This window comes from Pelodiscus sinensis, chromosome 5 (genome assembly GCF_052426305.1).
Source record: "Pelodiscus sinensis isolate ZL-2025 chromosome 5, ASM5242630v1, whole genome shotgun sequence".
Lineage (NCBI taxonomy): Eukaryota > Metazoa > Chordata > Testudines > Trionychidae > Pelodiscus > Pelodiscus sinensis.
The window spans coordinates 118,000,315-118,018,896 of NC_143056.1; the positions used below are offsets into that span (position 1 = coordinate 118,000,315).

At 45.1% G+C, this 18,582-nt stretch overlaps 1 protein-coding gene across 3 annotated transcripts in view; it reads left to right on the forward strand.

Moving 5' to 3' along the window:
- MOB2 (MOB kinase activator 2) overlaps positions 1-18,582 on the forward strand; it is a 174,178-nt gene that overhangs the window by 50,496 nt on the left and 105,100 nt on the right. The window contains exon 1 of one of the 3 annotated variants that reach the window (XM_006134936.4): positions 13,467-13,870. The exons of the other annotated variants lie outside the window; for them this stretch is intronic. Coding sequence (XP_006134998.1) covers positions 13,836-13,870 — 35 coding nt within the window. The 5' untranslated portion in view covers positions 13,467-13,835. Of the gene's footprint in view, positions 1-13,466; positions 13,871-18,582 lie in introns of those variants that run through there. 3 annotated transcript variants of the gene reach the window in all.

Below are 18,582 nucleotides of genomic sequence, written 5' to 3' on the forward strand. Positions count from 1 at the left end.
GACCCTATCTGGGAATATTTTGAAGAAATTATTCCCTGGGTAAAAAAGGAAAACATGTCAAGTGTAAGCAGTGCAAGAAGATGCTGGGCCTACTTGCAAGAATGAAACAGAAGGCTTGTTGGGAGAAAATGATATAGATGAAGATGTGGATATGGCAGAGTGGATCAACTGGTTAGTCTTGAAGAATGTGTTGCAAAGTGAATTAAGTTACTATCTCGTTTAGTATAAGTATGATTTGACAAGTAAGTTCAAGCTATTTGCAGTGTTGGATGTTGCTGGGGGGAGGGGCGGAGTTTAGCTTAGCGAATCCTTATGGCTTGTTTAATTAGCTAACCAGGTTTAGAATCTATCACTGAAGTATACAGTACAGGAAGCCGCAGTAAGAGAAATCTAGAGTTGCCATTCAGTATCACTTTCTTATTTAATCTTACATAATACATGTCCCTTATTTTGGAACATAGTGTGTATATACACACACTCTCAATCATCTGTCGACATTCTGCGGTAGGAATTAATTCCTAAGTAAGCCTTTTCAAGAGAAGGAAATCTGTGTCCTGAATCCATGTAAAATTGTTGAGAACAAAAGTTGGAAAACCATGTTGTCTGCAATAAACTCCTAATTATCAGATTTCTATCTCTTTAAAAGCTGTTTAAGCATTTGCAATGTTTAAAAATGGTATTTTAATACCTTTTTACAGCAATCACCTCCCCCCCCCCCCCACCCCCTACAACATTCGTGTGGGGCTGCCATGTGTTATTTCACTATCTCATGGTATGCGAGACCAGACTGGCTTTGTGCTATTTATAGATTTTGAATAGCTGAGCTCTATCTGTGGTTATGCACTCAGGTAACAGTCTCATTTGTCTACCCCATTGTTATAAATTTGGATTTCACTGTTGGATTTTGTTGCTTTGGTTCTATAAATGTGCCTCCTGTTGTTTTCAGTCAGTGGTGATAATTCAGTGGAACGATGTCCTTAGGAAGTATTCATTCCTCCAGCCGTCATAGGGAAGGTGACAAACAGGATTTTGTGTGCTCTGAGCCAAAGTGCAAACTGCATAGGACAGCTTATCTGAGGCGCATGTATTGATTTTGATTGAGGAGCTGTTTCTAGCAGTAAGCTCCTGAAACTGAGTGAACATTTGCAGTCATGTTCACATCTGTTGCTTGTGCAAAGAAAAATATCTCTTTTCACATTAGGGTTCATATCGCTATTCAGCCTCCAAATGTTTGCCTGTTATTACTTCATGGATATTGTAAAATGCTGTGCGACAGTTTCCCAGCTCATACAAGGGACATAAGATCCAAAAAGTAAAGTTCGGTTGCTTAATGCAGTAGTCCATGACTTGGTGTCCATATATTCGTGCTCATGGCTGAGTACATACAACATGAGCACTTCAGGCATGGGAAGACTGGCAGACAGAAGACACAAATAGCAATTTTTAAAGTAATTTTTATAGAACTAGTTCTGAGATTAGCAGGATGTGGAAGCAAGAATAAGGAGTAGCAGCTACTCCGGTTCAGGCCTGGATTTAGCAGTCTCAGGCTCAGTCTACACTGGTAACTGAATGACAAAACATTTGTGGTTCTGAGGTGTTAAAAATTACACCCTCACAGGAAAAACAAAAGTTTTGCTGACAAGCGCCTGTGTGAACAGCACTCCTTTGGCAGACGTGCTCTCCTGCCGAGAAAGCTAACACTGACTGTCAGGGGTGGAAATATTTGTCAGTAAAAAAAGAGACGACAGACAGCAGTTACTCTGCTCAATTTGTAGCTGTAGTGACACCAATAAAAAGCTGCATAGTGTACTGTAGACAAAGCCTTAGAAAACCATCAGTTCTGACTCTGCTGGATCCAGGAGCTCACCCGTCCCAGGGACAGGTATCGGAGGCAGCAGCGCAGGGTGACAAGAAGCTGGTCTGTGAGGGGAGCTGGCTTTTAAACTGGCTCCCCTTGCAGGCCATCTCCCACCTGGCACCCCAGGCTGCTGCCTCTAATACAAATGCAGCAGCATGGGGTGGCAGGGGGCTCCTTGGGAGTGAGGCTGGGGTGCCCTGACTGGCAGCCCCACTTGACTAGAGAATAATCGAGTAACCAATAAAAATTCACGAGGTTACTCAACTATTCAGTTAACTGCTACTTAACTTCCCTAGTGTAGAGCAGGCCTTAAATTAACAAATGGATTTGCTCATGAGCCTTCATGTGTAAAAACCCACTTCATCAGATGTTTTACCCACAAAGCTCATGACCTAATCCATTTGTTAGTCTGTAACAAGGAGCAGTCCTGTGGCACCCTACAGACTAACGTGACTACCCCTTTGAGACTTGTCCAAAATGGTAATACAGGCATGACTGGTGGTACTAATTTAAGGAGAGAACAAAAGGAATTCATGCAATTATAAAATGCAGTTTTAATCAGACTAGTTACTGTGTTGATACACTTACGTGGGCTTACAGTGAAAATGTGACTTTGAAACCATATGTCATATATATGCCATGTTGTGTAGATTGAACAGAGAAGATGAAGTCCTCTTCTGTGTGGCTTCACCAGGTGAAGTTTTATATTTAAGGGAGATTCTCTAGTACTGGGATGAAAGTTCTGCTCAACTTTACATAGGTCTGCTTGCTGGAATCAGTAATTTGGATCCTATTTTTCCTTAGCAAATAAGGCCTGAGGATGAGTGGTTTTTTTTTTGTTTGTTTTTTTTTTTTAAGGTAAAAGCTTGTTTGGATGATAAAATACTCTTTCCTTAGAGACAATATTCTTTTTAAAGAAACAGATACAATGGAAAAAAAGTTAGTGTCTAGGTTTGTACAGAATGTACCTACCCCCTTACATTTTCTGTGCATTTTAGGTATTTATGATGTTGTCCATCACCTTAATACCTGGGCACATTCCATATAAAAATAGATAGCAATTGTGAAGTTCCCCAGGGAACTTAAAGGAGTCTCTAGTACCTCAACTGTTTGAGGGCCAAAATTCTGCTTGGGCTAGGTTGTGGTATTTGGGGAGAAGGGTTGTTTTCTTTGGTTTTGGGGAAGTGTAGAGGGCTGGTAGGGGTTGCGGGGAAAAAATTGTTTTTTGAAGTTCCGTGTATGTGTTTTATTTTTTAACATGGGTAAAGTTGCAGCTCTTTAGCATATTTTAAAATCTTTCACAGTAAGATACTGAGAGGTCTGTTTGTGTCCATACAAACTAACCAAATGCTTTCTGCAGCAGATGTCAGAATGTTCAGCAGGTGAACTGTTCTAATTATCTTGAACATTCTGGGGTGTGGTTTTTATGATGAACTCACAAAGCCACAAAATACAATTCTCTGTCAGAAGGAAGGATTCCTACCTCTGAGAAGCCTTGCATGCAATGAAATTTCCTTGGGCCCAAGAGTGAGTACACCTCAAAAATAGTGGGAGGATACTAAAGCAGTAGAAGTGTTTTAGGGACCAGTCCCATCTGGTGCTGAGCACTTCTGACTCTCCTTGACACAGTAGATGCTGAGGGTGCATAGCACTGGAGAGAATCAGCCCTTATTTTCTCTATAACCAGCCACAGGCTCTGTTCCAACGAACTCTTGTATGTTCATTGTCAAAGACTGAAACTAAGCAATTGATTCTAAATAGAGCTATCGCTCTAGCTAGCATCACACAACCTGTTCTTTCCAGGAAACTGACTTCATTGCCCACAATGCAGCAGAGAGAGAGAGAGAGAACAGGCAAACCGCTCCCCCTGCAGCAAGCTAGTTGCCAGTGCTTCTATGGGATCAGCTCAGTATGATGAGCTTGGAGTGTTTTGGATAATTTCTTAGGAATGGAATCAGCCTGAAGCTATGGAAGCTTGCTGAAGTGCACAAAATGTTCTAACTTTGAATTTCAAGATAGATATTATTTATTATTTATTTATTTATTTATTTATTGTCAGCTGGGGATCTTGAACTGAGGACTTGAACTGAGATTCAGGCTTTTCAAGCTCCTGGCTAGCAGAAGCCAAATACACTCCCAAATATCATTGCTTAGCTTTGTTTGGAAAATGTTGTGCTTACGTCTTTAAAGACCTCACATTCAACAAACCCAAACCTTGTACTCCCTACCATTCCCAGCAGATCTGTCGTTCAGTAAACGTCATTTTATGCAGTTGAGAGTGGAGTGTTCTACTTTTCATCACTCTAAGGTGGTTCAGTATTTCAGGTAGCTAATATTTCAGAATATTATGAACCAGAGCCGATGAGAGACTTTGCTTGGCTCTGGTCTGTTGGAAGGAGCGAGTCTTGTCTAGAGCTAATCTCTCAGAGCCTACCCTTCAGTGCTGCCAGAGACACAGGGAACACTCTGCTGGGGACTCTGGACATGATATTAAAGGGCCTGCGTTCCAGCTAGGGATGTAAATGACTAGTCAACTATCCAATAAGCATGGGCGGCGAGGTATATGGGCTCATGGTGCCCATGCTCCAGCAGTATTCAGAGCCAGGGGCCCCGCTCCACCAATATTTGGAGCTGGGTCTCTTCCCGGCCCTGCCTGGAGCTCTGGCCCCCACCTGCCGGCTCTCTTGCGCGTCCTCCCACCCCGGCCCCCGTGACGTGTCCCCGCCCCCCCCCCCGGTCTGGTCCCGTCCCTGCCTTGTGCAGCTTTTGAGTCCGGCTGCTGCCGCCATGCGCGGTGTTTACAGGTGAGCGGGGAGATGTCCAGGTGTGATGTGACGTGACATCACGGTCCGGAACTTTAAAACTGCTCGGAGCGGCATTGCACCACGCGGCCTAGCTCCAGGTTCGGAGTCCGGGGACTTATGGGGCCTGAGTGCAGACTCCGGCCCCGCAAAGTGGAAGGCAGAAGCTAAGGTAAGGGGCTTGTGCAGAGGGGGAGGGGGAAATAGGGAAAGGGGTAGGAGAGGAAGGGGCTTGTGTGGAGGGGGAGGGGGAAGAAAGGGGAAGGCACCAAGGAACAGAGTGGAGGAGAGACAAAAGCCAGGGGGCCAAGTGCAAACAATGAGGAAAAGGGCAGGAGGGGAAGTGTCAGTGGGACGGGAGACAGGGTAATACGGGGAGAGGAGAGAGTAAGGGCATTGGGGCTAGACGGGGGAGCAGGAGGTGCTGGGAGAAGGCTTGAACCAAGGGGTGGGCATATGAGAGGTGAGGATGGAGCAAGTAATGTGTGAGGTCACAAATGGGCATGAGGAGAAGGAGGCAGAGAGTGGTGAGGGGGTGGGCATCAGGAAAAAGGGGGCAGGAGCAGTAAGAGAAGGGGGAGGCACTAGGAGGGTGCAGGGCTAAGGGAAGGTGCAGGTGCCAGGAAATTCTGGGGGTGAAGCAGAAGGGCAGACACCTGCAGGGGAGGGACCAGCACCAGAGGTGAGAGGCGGGGCAGGTGTGTAGAGAGAGGTGTTAGAAGAGGGAATAAGGAGGGGTAGCTCACATGATCAGAGTGGGACTGGAGGAGTGGGCACAGGGGGAGAGAAGGGCTGGTGGAGGGGGGCAGGTCGCAGGAGTCAGGACAGCAGAGCAGGGTGAGGAGTTGGGGGGCAGCAGGCACCAGGGAAGCTGATGGAGCAAAGGGAGGAGACATGGCAGCAGACGGAAAAGGTAGAGGTTTATAAGATGTTTATTAATAACTTGGGTGCCACAGTGGCACATCTAAACAAGCCACATGAACTCAGTACTGCTGCACAACACAAAATTCATTCTGCTCATGGGAGGAAAGTCTTAGGCTATGTCTACGCTGACGGCTTCTTGCACAAGAACACATCCACACTGCCATGTGCGAGCTGTGCTTTTGCGCAAGAGCATCCGTGGCACCTCTCTTGCGCAAGAAAGCTCCAATGGCCATTTTAGCCATCGGGGTTTCTTGTGCAAGAAATCCCTGCCTAGCATCCACACTGCCCTCTTGCTCAAGAGCTTACACCTGTTAAAGAGTGTAGCTCTTGTGCAAGACGCCTTCTCTTACCACGCCGTACTGTAAATTTTCTTGCGCAAGAGCAGGCAGGCAATGTGGATACTCTGGGTTCTTGCACAAGAACGGCTGTACTTGCGCAAGAAGCCGCGAGTGTAGACATAGTCTTAGAGGGAACACTTCCCCCAGCCTCTCTGCCCCTGAGTTAGTCACACACATTGGTTTAATTCAATTGCAGGGTAGTTGCATGAGGGGGGTTTGGTGGGGGCCAAACTAATCCCTGTTGGTAGGAGGATGGTGGGAAATGTCCTTCGAGAGGGGTGACATGACACCTTTTACTTCTGGTCATGTGTCCATCTTGCCCCGAGCGCGTTACCTCCAGAGGCCTGGTTAATGGGGGTCAGGGACGTGGTTAATGGGGGCCAGGGATTGTGGTTAACAGGGGCCAAAGGGTGTGGCTAATGGAGCACCACCAAAAATTATACAAACCTGCCGCCCCTGCCAATAAGCACATGTTTATCAGACAGTCGATGACTAATGACTCGACTAGTTGCTTCCCCAGACAGTGCTAGGGGAGCCAGCTTAAAAACCAGTTCCCCTTCTCTTCCACCCCCCTCCCAAATGCTTATTGGGTAGTTGACAGGCTAGTCCACTAGTCGCTTCCCCCCCCCCCCCCAGCTGCCTCTATCAGGAAGAGGAGTGGGTACTTAAAAGCGGCAGCATTGCACTGCCACTTTGAAATGCTGCCAGGAGCATGGAGCCAGTGGGAGATTGCTTGAGTCCCCTGGGCTGTAGCTACACTTGCAAGGCAGAAGCACCCTTATCGAGTATTCGATTAGTCATATCAAAATTTTACATCCCTAAAAAGAAGACTCTTTGGGGGTGCTTCCTGGGAGTGCTGACAAGGCCACTGATACTTGCCTTCCTGCTCTCTAGGGCTTCTCACCTCTGTGTCCTGCTGGACCAGCTGCCTGGTCTCCCCCAGCCAAGGCCCAGAGCTGAGATCACTGGCCCCAGAGAAGCAGTACAGACACTTAAACCATTCAGGTCCAAGGAGAATGCAGTTTTGGGCTCAGCTTCCCGGGATACCACTCCCCAAATGGGATCAGAACTCCCAAATGAATTCGGTAGGTAAGCCCCTTTAACAGTGAAAGGGGAATGTACGCTCTGGTTGCTCTCCCAGGAAACAATTTAAACTGGGCTTCATAGTAAAAAAAAGTGATTTTTATTAAATACAAGCAGTAGGATTTAAGTGGTGATAAGTGTGATCAGGCAGAGCAAAGTAGATTATAAACTTAAAATAACAGAAAACGCTTAGCTAACTCTGACACTAAAACCTCAGTACAAACTTAGTACAAACTCACCCTAAAACAGTTCCTTTTCCAGCTAAGCCTTCCAACCAGGGTCTCCCTCTCCCTGAGGTCTTTGGTTTATTCCTCTTGGGTGTGCTGTGCCATGCCAGCCTGCCAAAGACAAAGACCTGCTTGTTTCCTATTGTTTTAAAGATTTCCACCATTGCAGGAGAAGTTACCAGTTGGTTACCAGTCCCTACCAGTTAGGGAGGTCATGTGACTTCGCAAGACCAACCACTGCTAAGACTTAAGGAGAACTTACATATGATTTGCCCAGACATTGAGGCATCCCAGCATTGGAAACACCCTTCATGGCTTTCCTTTGCACATTCAAAACTATAAACCATTCCACACTCCATATCTCTAACTTTACCCACAGAATCATGCATGCACCAAAATAATACCAATAATGATACATACCCAGATAAAGCAGAATGAGACATTAGCATTGATGGGTTACATGAGGCAATTTGTCCCAACCGTCTTAGAGTTTTGTATATTTGTGTCCATAAGTCCATTTCATAAAGCATGCCGGGGAGGGCCGGGGGGCGGAGGGTCCATCACAGGGTTTGAAGCTGGAGTTGTACTTGAGAGCAGCTGTTGTCTCAGGCAGCTTCTTCTCCAGAGGGCCCCTCTTCCCTACTGGCCCTTCCACACTCAGGTGGGGAGAATTCATTTGGCAAACCACCTTCTGCTGCTTTTTCCTTTCATTGCTCAGGGCCCTCTGAAAATCCAAACAGGATTTCCTGCAGTGTCAGTAGGCAATCAGGGTGAAAATCCTGTTTGTTTCACCAGTTAAATGTAGCTTTAACTGGTTAACCAATTAACGCAGGGGCGGGAAAAGGGGAGGGAGCTACAGCTGACTGGACAGGAGCAGCCCTCCCCACCCACTGCTGGCTTGTGTGGGGTCCCAGTGGGTCTGGAACAGCCCTTCACCTATGGCTGGCCCTGAGTGAGGTAGTGAGCAGGGCTGCTCCCTGTTAAGTTACACATCACCTTTAAGGGTGGTGCTTACCGGCTAACAGATTACCTGTTCACATCCCTAATGGGCATCTGTTCCGTTTGCTGAAGGATGCAGCATTTATGCTATCTCCTTCTCTTGGTCCATACCCGTTTGGCAAGGTGAGAGGGCAGCTCTAGAAACTCCACCTTCTTTGAAAGTCTCCAGGTTCCAGGCCCTTAAAGATATAATAATGGATTGCTTTTAAATGCTGCTTCTTCCTGGGACCCCTCTCCTCCTCTTGTATCTCCTCAGGCTTTATGTATCAGAGCACCCCAAACTTTTACCGGGGCATGCTATGTGACAGGGAGCACTGACCAATAGGCAGTACTGCCCTTCGGAGTCAGGCTACCATGTCACAGCCCCCAACTATAAGATACTTCTGTGGTGGTTAAAACTCTATCTCTGGGGTGAGAGAAAATGAATAACTTTCAGCTTTTTGAAAAATTGTGTGCATTTAGGTAAATTCTGCTGTGAGGTGTGGGTGCTGTGGGTTGAGGGGTTTTTCTTTTGCTAAGGGGAGTCTCTTTTATAGGAAGATAGTGTAGCATAACACTGAATCAAGGTCTCCTACTTGGATGTAAGATAATATTAAGTAACTGGATCTTATTTGATTTATCAATACATACCAATGAGGTTCTTGCTTAGCACTTCCATAGTGCCTTTATATCTTTAAAGTACTTTTTATGAATATTTATTAGGCACATGAACAGATAACTGGGTAGCTGGTTTCCCTGCGTGTTGGGGAGGAGCGGCAGGGCGGGAACAAGGTCTGTCCACCTTGAGACTGCTGGCTCCCGCTGCTAGGCCCCTCTCCCCCATGCATGCGTGATCCTGCTTAATCTGTTAACTGGTTAACCGGTTCATTGATTAACTGGGATTTTACATCCCTAATATTTATAGACTTTGCTTTATTTGCTCATAAAAATCAGGGACATACTATGTGACTTCCCAAGGTTACATTAGGGGTTACATTAGGATTTATCTTAGAAAGTTCACTGCTAGGATGCCATGATAATAGATACTGTAAAGTACCTAAAAGTGAGGTAAGGACTTTAATGAAGAAACCTCTCTAATGCAATCTCATTACTTCCTATAAAACCTATAAAAAAATTAGTTCAATTCCATTCTGTTCAAGAGATTAGTTGCCCCAGGGAGCTTACATGATGGAAAGTTTTCTGTGAGCATGGAGAATGGAGGTTTATATTTGCATTGGTAAGGTGTGTGTATAAAGTTGTTGCATTTTCAATTGTTTCTGGTATTCTAGGAGCATAGTACTTTTTACTGCTTAATAGTTATAGCCATTGTGGAATCATCTTATTGATTTGTTAAGTAAGTGGGAAGATAAGAGCTCTAGTCCTGATATTGTGAAATGAAAGTGGCATTAATTTTATTTTTACCATGGAGTCAAGTTTTCATTGATACTCATATGAATGTTTAGAGTACAGTACAGGCAGTCCCCGGGTTACGTACAAGATAGGGACTGTAGGTTTGTTCTTAAGTTGAATTTGTATGTAAGTCGGAACTGGTACATATTGTAGGGGAAACTCTAGCCAAACATTTCTCCCAGAGCTCAGTTTTATTCCCCCACACCTCACTTCCCTCAGTCCTTTATTCTCAAGCTGAGGTGTCTGCTGAGAAAAGCCGCTCCGCGTCTCCCTGGTCTGCTGGGGAGGGGGGCGCTAGCTTCGTGTCTCCCTGGTCTGCTGGGGGGAAGCAGCTAGTGCAGGGTTGCCTCATCCCATTTGTAAGTAGGGATCCGATGTAAGTCGGATCCATGCAACCTGGGGACTGCCTGTATTGAGTGAGACTTGAGCAGTGTATTTTCAGTTAGTGAGAGAGCGAGCATGGGAAATGTTTACTCCCCTCCCCCCACCCCGTGGTGCCTAATAACTACCAAGGCAGAAGGAAGGCTCTAAATTCATTGTGAAACCCTTTTTATAAAACATGTATTTGGATAGCTTATAATTTTTTAAAAGAAGGTTGTTGATCAAACCTGGGTAGTGACCTTTGATCCAGTGCTTAAGAGATGTTTGCAGATGTATTTTTTTTTTAAGAATGGATAATAAACTGATCTGTGCATAACTAATACAAAGAACTGTTGCTGTTGGCACAAATCTCAAATAGCACCTAAAGAATTGCTCTGCGTAGCTCAAACTTGTCTCTTTTACTGACTGAAATTGAGCCAATAAAATATTCTCATCCACTTTATCAAATATCTTGGGATAAACATTGCAAATAGCTTCTAGTGCAAGAAGGTTGAGTCCCAACTTCTATCCCAAGTCCTTTTAGTTATTCATAATTTATTTTGGGGAAATTCCTCTTGGAATGCAAATTTGCATTGCTAATTCCAAAGGTTGTCATTTTCTTTAATTCTTCTGTTTGAACTATGATTTTGATATGGGTTGGAGGGGGAATGCTTCTCCCCCAATTTGTGATCATTTGGTCCTGGACAATTCAGTCTTAACTATTGGAATTTCTTGGGTTTTTTTGGTGTGTGTGTGTGTGTGTGTGTGTGTGTGTGTGTGTGTGTGTGTGTGTGTGTGTGTGTGTGTGTGTGTGTGTGTGTGTGTGTACACAGTACTTGGTCTCTTAATCTTGGTACTGTATTAACTTTAATTCATAGCATTTAAATTGATATCAGTTTTAAAAAATAACACTTTTAACCAGCCAGAATTACTATAACTGAATGTGAAGTGGGGGAGCTTGTCAGTTTGTTCACTTTGTGCATCTGACAGTGTTTCCCATATAGACTGCTCCTCTGTTTGGGATCATCTTTAACAAAGCAACAAGAGAGAGAAATTTCAAATAGATAAATTGGCAGATATGGTTTTGTGGTTTGCCACCCGTTAGTAATGAGAATGCACAGGTTTATTATCTGAAACTACATTAATCTCAAAACAAAATTAATAATACCAAATTGATGGTGTTGCTTTATGACATTGTTCCTTTAGATATTTCATTTATTCCTGTCCAAAAGAACTGCGGAAGGCTTAGTAACCATGATCTTAGATGACTTGTATGTGCCCTTTTTAGTTTGTTTGTACACCTGTTCTTTGTGCTTCCTTTGTCTGTATCCACCTGTTCCCACATCATATATTTAGATTACAAAGGGTGGACAGGAACCATCTTTTTATGCCTACCACTGTGGGTCTTTGATCTTTGAGGCATCTAGGCACCCAGCATGCTATAAAGTTCTAGACAAAACTTCTGATGCAGATACTACAATATGGAAAAACTTAAAATTACGAATAGTCTTACAGCACTTTACAGACTAACAAAATGTGTAGATGGTGGTATGAGGTTCTGTAGGCACAGCCCACGTTCATCTGAAGAAGTGGATTTTGCCCATGAAAGCTCATGATACTATCTACAAATTTTGTTAGTCTCTCAGGTGCTGCAAGACTTAGTCTGTAACAGAAAAAACTTAAATAACTAACACAGCTACTCTCTGAAACTACAGTATGGAAGTGTGTATCTATCTTTTCTACCCTCTAAACTTCAACATTCCCACAGGGAATGATATCCGCTAAATCTTACTAAACACATGGAATTACAGCAAAAAGAGGAAGTGCCAGTCACATTTAATTTTTCTACATAGAGAAAGGTGTGGATGTCACTGCTTTAGTTGTTACATTAATACTTTGTTCACTAGAGGGCAGCACTGGCCCAACTATCTTTCAAATAGGGAGAGAGGAAAAAGTTCTAGGTAGAATCCCTGTAATTCTTTTCATTTTCTAATTTCATTTTACTTATTGGAAATACAGTTTACATTTTATCTATGTTGCTTGGGGTGCTGGTGGTGGGGTTGAAGGCTGGGGGGAGGGAGGGTGTTGAGCAAGCCTGCTCCCTGTTCATCCTGAGGCAGCCAGTGACTTCTGTCCAGTGGGGCTGGGGCTGGGCCTGGGCCTGGCTCCCTGCTCCAGGGTTTTTACTGTGATTTGGTCTGGCTTGCCACTCTGTTATGATGACAGAGATAGCTGGGCCAAATTTGAATGAATGGTATTGTGGTTCTGTGTGCCAGGTTGTAACACCCAAAGTAGGAAGCTGGGTCCGGTCCCACAGGACAGTCACAGCTGCGGAGTGACTTGTGCTTTTTTATTTAGTTGGTTTTGTATGTGTGAAACGCAGGTGTCATTTCTAGCTAGAAGTGGGGTGTATGAAAGAAAGCTTGTTGGGGGGCTGTTGAGTTTTACACAGTCTAGCAAGAACAGAATAAACTTTGTGCATGTTTTCATTTAAATGGGACTTTAAGATTTTTGTCTTAATAAGTGGCCTGGGGAGAGGTTATGAAGGCTGCCAGAATGCTCAGGTAAGATCAAGATTGGTCTTGTTACAAAATTAATGAAGTCTATTTGACTATTTTCCTGCCCTTCTTAGCCCTTTAAAGTTTGGGCTGCCATATTTTCAGCCATGCGCAGAAGCAGTTTAGAAATGTCTGTCTTCGGTCCCACATCTTTCATCTCTGAATAGTGAGCCCCGTAGTTATCTGCTTAATGCTGTGCAGCAACATTCTGGAAGCTCTCTACTTGCTACATGCTAGGTCCAGGAAGCATGAGTATAATCACAGCTGCTTGCTGCTAGAGTAAACACAAATATTGACTCTAGGAGCCTATAATGTATTTGTAGCTATGGGTGAGCAGGTTCTAATGTTGACACTAGTGAATATGCCATTGAAACAGCAGACAGACATTTGGGCACCTGGTAGATTGCATGAAGAATTTTTCCTGACTGTTTAGCAAGAAAGCTGTGCCTGCAATCTTTTTTTTTTTAAATGATTTTTCTTTGCCATTAGTATCTTCCACAAGGTGGCACCATATAGATCTTCAACCAAAGATCTTCCTAAATTGAAAACAAGCTGAGAGGGGTGACTGGCAATTCTCTAAAAGCAAAAGCGGGTTTGGGGTGACTACTTGAGCACTTTCTAAATGTAAAGGAATGGGGTTTAGAAAAATCTCAAAAGGATACAATATTGAAATTCAAAATATTTACTGTATCAGACATAGCCTTAGGGTTTGGAAAAGTGTAAAATAGACAATGTGCTTATTATTCTAGGCACTGCATTGACACCTTAGCCTTGGGCATTGGAACTAACTGTTTATTTCTTTGCCCACTCTTGAGAGACTCAAATGCTTTTTAGGAAGGAGAGGACAAGGAGGTGTGGAGGGGAGTTTGCTAAATATTTTTTCTGATGGAAGCAGTGTGCTTTCTTGGAACAGACTGTCCTGAAATATGAGCTTGTAATTTTAGTGCCCATTAGGAAACTTACTGATAACAGCTACTCTGAAAGAAAAAAAGAGAGAGAAGCTACACCTTCATTTTTCTTGAGCAGCTCTCTTGTATGGAAGAAATCAGGGCAGGTATCTTTTACTGGGGAAGAGAGAATCCTTCTCCCAGTTCCCCACTCCTGCTAAAGTCCTGTTTTGCTGAAACCTGGAAAAGTGATCTTTCAAGCCCTATTCCATTTACCAGATCTTGAGGATTGAAAAGCTCCTGCACCTTTCCCTGAGGCTTTAGCACAGTACAGTCTGAAATATTAGCCTGAGGTTTTTTTAATCCCTGCCTCTATCATATTGGAAAATCCCTGCTGTTAAATTTGTTGGAATGGAATTCATCATCTGCTCATCCTGCCGTGGTTGGTAAGAGGATTCTTTTATATTCACGCGATACTGCAGACATGAATGGGCATGTATTGATACTCTATGCAGGCAAAAACTGGGAAGGGAGTTAGCTCAAAACTGTGTGGCGTAGGGTTGCCAATTGTCTAATCACATGAACCCAAACACCCTATGTATCCCCTTGCCCTGCACGTTCCACGAAGCCCTGCTTCCCTCACTCCATCCTCCCCTCTGTTGCTCACCCTCACTCACTGGGCTGGGTTAGGGGTTCAGTTTGTGTGGGGGTGGGCTCTGTGCACTGGGTGCAGAGGGCGGTGCAGGGCACAAGCTCTGGAGGGAGCTGGAAAGGGCTCAGCAGGGCCGGCCTTAAGGAAAACAGTGCCCTGGGTGAACTTGTGTGTTGGCCTTCCTGCCCCCTCTACTCTGGTCAGGGTGCCCCCATTTTCCTTGGCTGCCATGGACTCCCCTACCCTGTACCCCCATCCTGTGCCCCCTTTGCCATTAACTCCTGCCCCTAACTCCTACACTGTGTCCCTACCCCAGCATTTTGTCATCTTCACCCCAACCCCTGAACTTCCCTCCTACCTGCACCCCCAGCTCCAGCCCTGCATTGCCAGTGCGCCTACCACATGGACTCCCTGCCTGCCATCACCCAACCCCTTACTCCCAGGCACCCCCAGGGGCATCAGAGTGCTCCCCAGATGCCCTTAGCCCATTCACTTCTAGCTCACTGAGCCAGGCAATGCCCCCTCTTCCCTTGCCAGCCCCTCTCCTGTGGCAGCCATCCCCAACGTGGTCCCCTCCCCTTCCCCCCTACACACACAGTTCCCTGCAGTCCCCTGCCTGACTCTGTTCCCTGAGCTCAGTTTCCCCTCAACCCAGCCTTGCCCGGCCCCCACCTGCTCACTCACATGCTGCAGACTTTTGCTCCTGTCAGAGAGTGACACTGTCGTAGCTGAGGCTGGGTGGAACTGGGACCCTCAACTGGCTAGAGGGGCAGGATGGAAGAAGTGACTGGAGGGGAGGGGGCTGGATGGGAGGGGCAGAGAAAAGCCTGCTGGCTAGCAAGGAAACGGAAGCTGAGGGGAGGGGGAAGAGAAAAGCTGGCCAGCAGGGAAAAAAGAGCTGAGGGGAGGTGGGGTCAGACCCCATTTGCGGTGCCCCTGCAGCGTCCTGGGCCTGAGCCCGGATTGCCCAGCCCTATGGCCAGCCATGGGGCTCAGAGCTGAAGCACGGAGTTGGAGTGCTGGGGGAGCTTAGGGATGGGGTAGCAGATTGGGATGTGGGAGGGGGTAAGGAGTATACCCTCTGGGAGGGGACTCAGAAGTGGGCCTGGTGATTGGGTGTGCAAGGAGCTTTGGGATGCAAGTTTCTGCTGAGGCTTTTTCTTTGTGTGTCTCCCAGTCAGCACTGCTTTAGGGCTAAAGCAGATTCCCTGCATGGCTTGGGCCCATGCTGCTCCTGGAAGCAGCTAGCATGCCCCTGTAGCCCCATGTGGAGAGGGGGGGCTGGTGGTTCTGTGTGCTGACCCTGCCTACAGGCATTACCCCTGTAGTTCCCATTAACCAATGGGAGCTGTAGAATAAGTGCTGGTGGCAGGGCAGTGTGCAGAGACCCACTCCTTACCCCTTGCCTGATGACCACAAGGACATGCTGGCTACTTCTAGGATTGGCACAGGGTCCGGGCAGACAGGGAGCCTGCCTTAGCTCTGCTGCACCACCTGACTTTTAGTAGTTGAAAATCTCCTGGATTGGCTGCAGTCACTTCTGTGAGAGAGAACCCTATTACAAGAGACTCCAGGCAAAATCGGTAGGGATGGCAACCCTAGTATGGTGATGCTGTAACAGAAGAAGGGGAAAAAACAATAATCAGAATGCTTAACTAGTGTTTCATATCTAAGTTTCCTGCCTGAAAGTAGCTTTTTTTCTTGTGTCAGTAAGTGCTGGTGCCATTATAATAATGTTGCCATCTGTATGAAATAGTAATTCACATCTCTTAAATGTTCTGATATTGCATAAAGCTCTTACAAAACCTACTCCTTCACGTCTTTTGTAACCCACTGGTGAGGTCCTTTGTGAAAGAGAAAATTAAATAGCATTTCCTTTGGAATCTGTCTTGTCATTTACTAACTGGCTAGGGTAATCCAAGGACTGGGCTATGCTTCAAATTTTGATCAACAATAGTGATGTAATAAGAACGGCCATAATGGGTCAGACTCAAGGTCCATCTAGCCCAGTGTCCTGTCTTCTGACATTGGTCAATGCCAGGTGTCTTAGGGAATTAACAGAACAGTGATCATCCAGTGATCCATCTCCTGTTACCCATTCCAGATTCTGACACACAGATTAAGAACACCATCCCTGCCAATCTTGGCTACTAGCCATTGATGGACACTATCCTCCATAAACTTATCTAGTTCTTGTTTGAATCATGTTATAGTCTTGGCATCATCATCTGATAATGATTTCCACAGGTGGTGAATTGTGTAAAGAAGCTGAAAAGTCTCATCTTATTATTCTCTCCGCATATGGAAGCTGTTCTAAACCTCTTTATTATATTTTCCCTTTTCTGAATCTTTTTGAATTCCAATATATCTTTTTTTGGGGATAGGACAACCACATCTGTATGCAGTATTCAAGATGTGGGGGCACCATGAGTTAATGGAAAAGCAGTATATTTTCTTCTTATCTGTCCTTAATGATTCCCAGTGTTCTGTTCGTATGCTTGATTTCCGCTGCACATTGAGTGGGTGTTTCTTAGAGAGCTATGCACAGTGACTGAGATTTTTCTTGAGTGGTTGCAGTTCATTTAGATACCATAATTTTATATGTATCGTTGGGATTATGGTTTCTAGTGTGCATTACTGTGCATTTATCAACATCATTCAAGGCTGTAACAAATTTGCTCCCCGAGTGCTAACCCAACCCACTTGTAGATTTGGCAAGGTCAACAAAGGAATACTTCCATTGACCTAGCTACCACTTGGGGAGGTGGTTTACTTATGCTGACAGAAAAACCCCATCCATCACTGTAGAAAGCTTCTGCACTTTGGCACTATCACATCCCTATCTCTTAGTCCTCGCAAGGAGTCCAAGTATTGGTGCTGACCAGAGCAGCCCTCAGCATTTGATTTAGTGGTTCTTAACTAGACCTGCTAAATTGAACACTAGAACATCATGGCAAGTGGAGACATGGCCAAAGAGTCCTATCTAATACCCGTGTGAATATAAAGGGACTAGAGATGGCATATGTGTCTGTAGGGGAATTCAAGGGTAGAAGGAGAATGAGTGGTGGAAGTAAGGGAACTGAACATATTTAAAAGGAATGAATTTGTATGAAGCATTGCATAGTTGTTGTTCAGACCCATTCATAAGTGACAAGTAGATATGGCAAGAATGTCGGGATCAGGCTAACTGTTATGGCTCCCTTGAGAGTTCTAGAGTGCAGTTGTCGAGGAGCATAGGTTTTCTTGGGGCATAATAGCCAGCAGATGATAGTTAATTTACTTTAGATTTTGGTATGAAAGCATCAAAATAGCAACCGTAAAACAGGATCTTTCCGATTTTTTCCAGAGGGATTGATACAATGCGAGTCAATACCTGCAGCCACAACCTCCTTTTGAGAATTGACTTTAAATGGTTTGTTCAGTTAGTAAGTGATGGGCTCCTTCATTTTCTTTCTGTTCGTTTCATAGACTTCCTGTTCTCAAAATAGAATTTAACAGCAGTGCAGCTGGATAGTTTCCTAGCTGCAGATAAATGTGATAATCCCATTGCATTTACAGGCACAAGAGAGGTGATAGCATTTTGTTTAAAATAACAGTGGAAGGGGTCATGGCATGGATTGTGGGCACTGTCCATACAAAGCTGTTTGTCACTGCAACTTTTAATTTTTTTCCCACTTCTTCTGCCTTATTGATTTACTGCCTCATACTGCAGGTGCTTCTCTTTTTTCTTTTTTTCTTTTTTGCTTTGTGTTATTGATGCCTTTAGACTTTCATGAAACTAAAAGAGTAAACCAGACATACAATGCAAACTTTCTCTTGGCATTCCTGCTCCATCTATCTTAAACTAAGGATGTTAAGTATTGATTCATTTACCAGTCAAGTAGTTGATGGAATTTCCATCGACTACCTGACTAGTCGTTAAGGAAGGGCGCTTTAAGCACTGACTGCCAGCTCAGGCTGTGTCAGAGCACAACTCCTGGCTACTGGATCTGACGACAACCCTCACACTGTCACCCTGCATTTTTAAAGGGACACTGCAGCGGCAGCCAGGTTGTGCTGAGACAGACTAGCGGATAGGCTGCCGCTTTAAAAATGCAGAATGGTAATGTGAGGGAAAGGAGAGGAGGGGGAGGACAGCTGTTGCTTCTGTGTCCCTTTTAAAAATGCAGTGGCAGCATGAGGGTTGTCCTGAGACCAGTGGAAGATCCGAGAACGAGCCAGTGTCTTTGCACGCCTGCTCCTCTCTGTCCCTTTAAGAGTGGGGGGGAAGAGGCCGTGATTGAGTAGTCGATAGTGCTACCCGATAAGCTCCTGCTTATAGGGTAGTCGACTACTCCTTCACATCCCTATCTCGAACCAGTGCAGCGTTGCTGTTGCTATTACAATTCTGATCTTTATTTCAAAGGAAAATATCTTTGAGAGCAGACCGAGACTGCTTGGTTACCATCTGGATTTTAGTACAGGTGCAGGGTCCTGTTTTCCTAGTTTTAGCAAAGCTGATGGGCC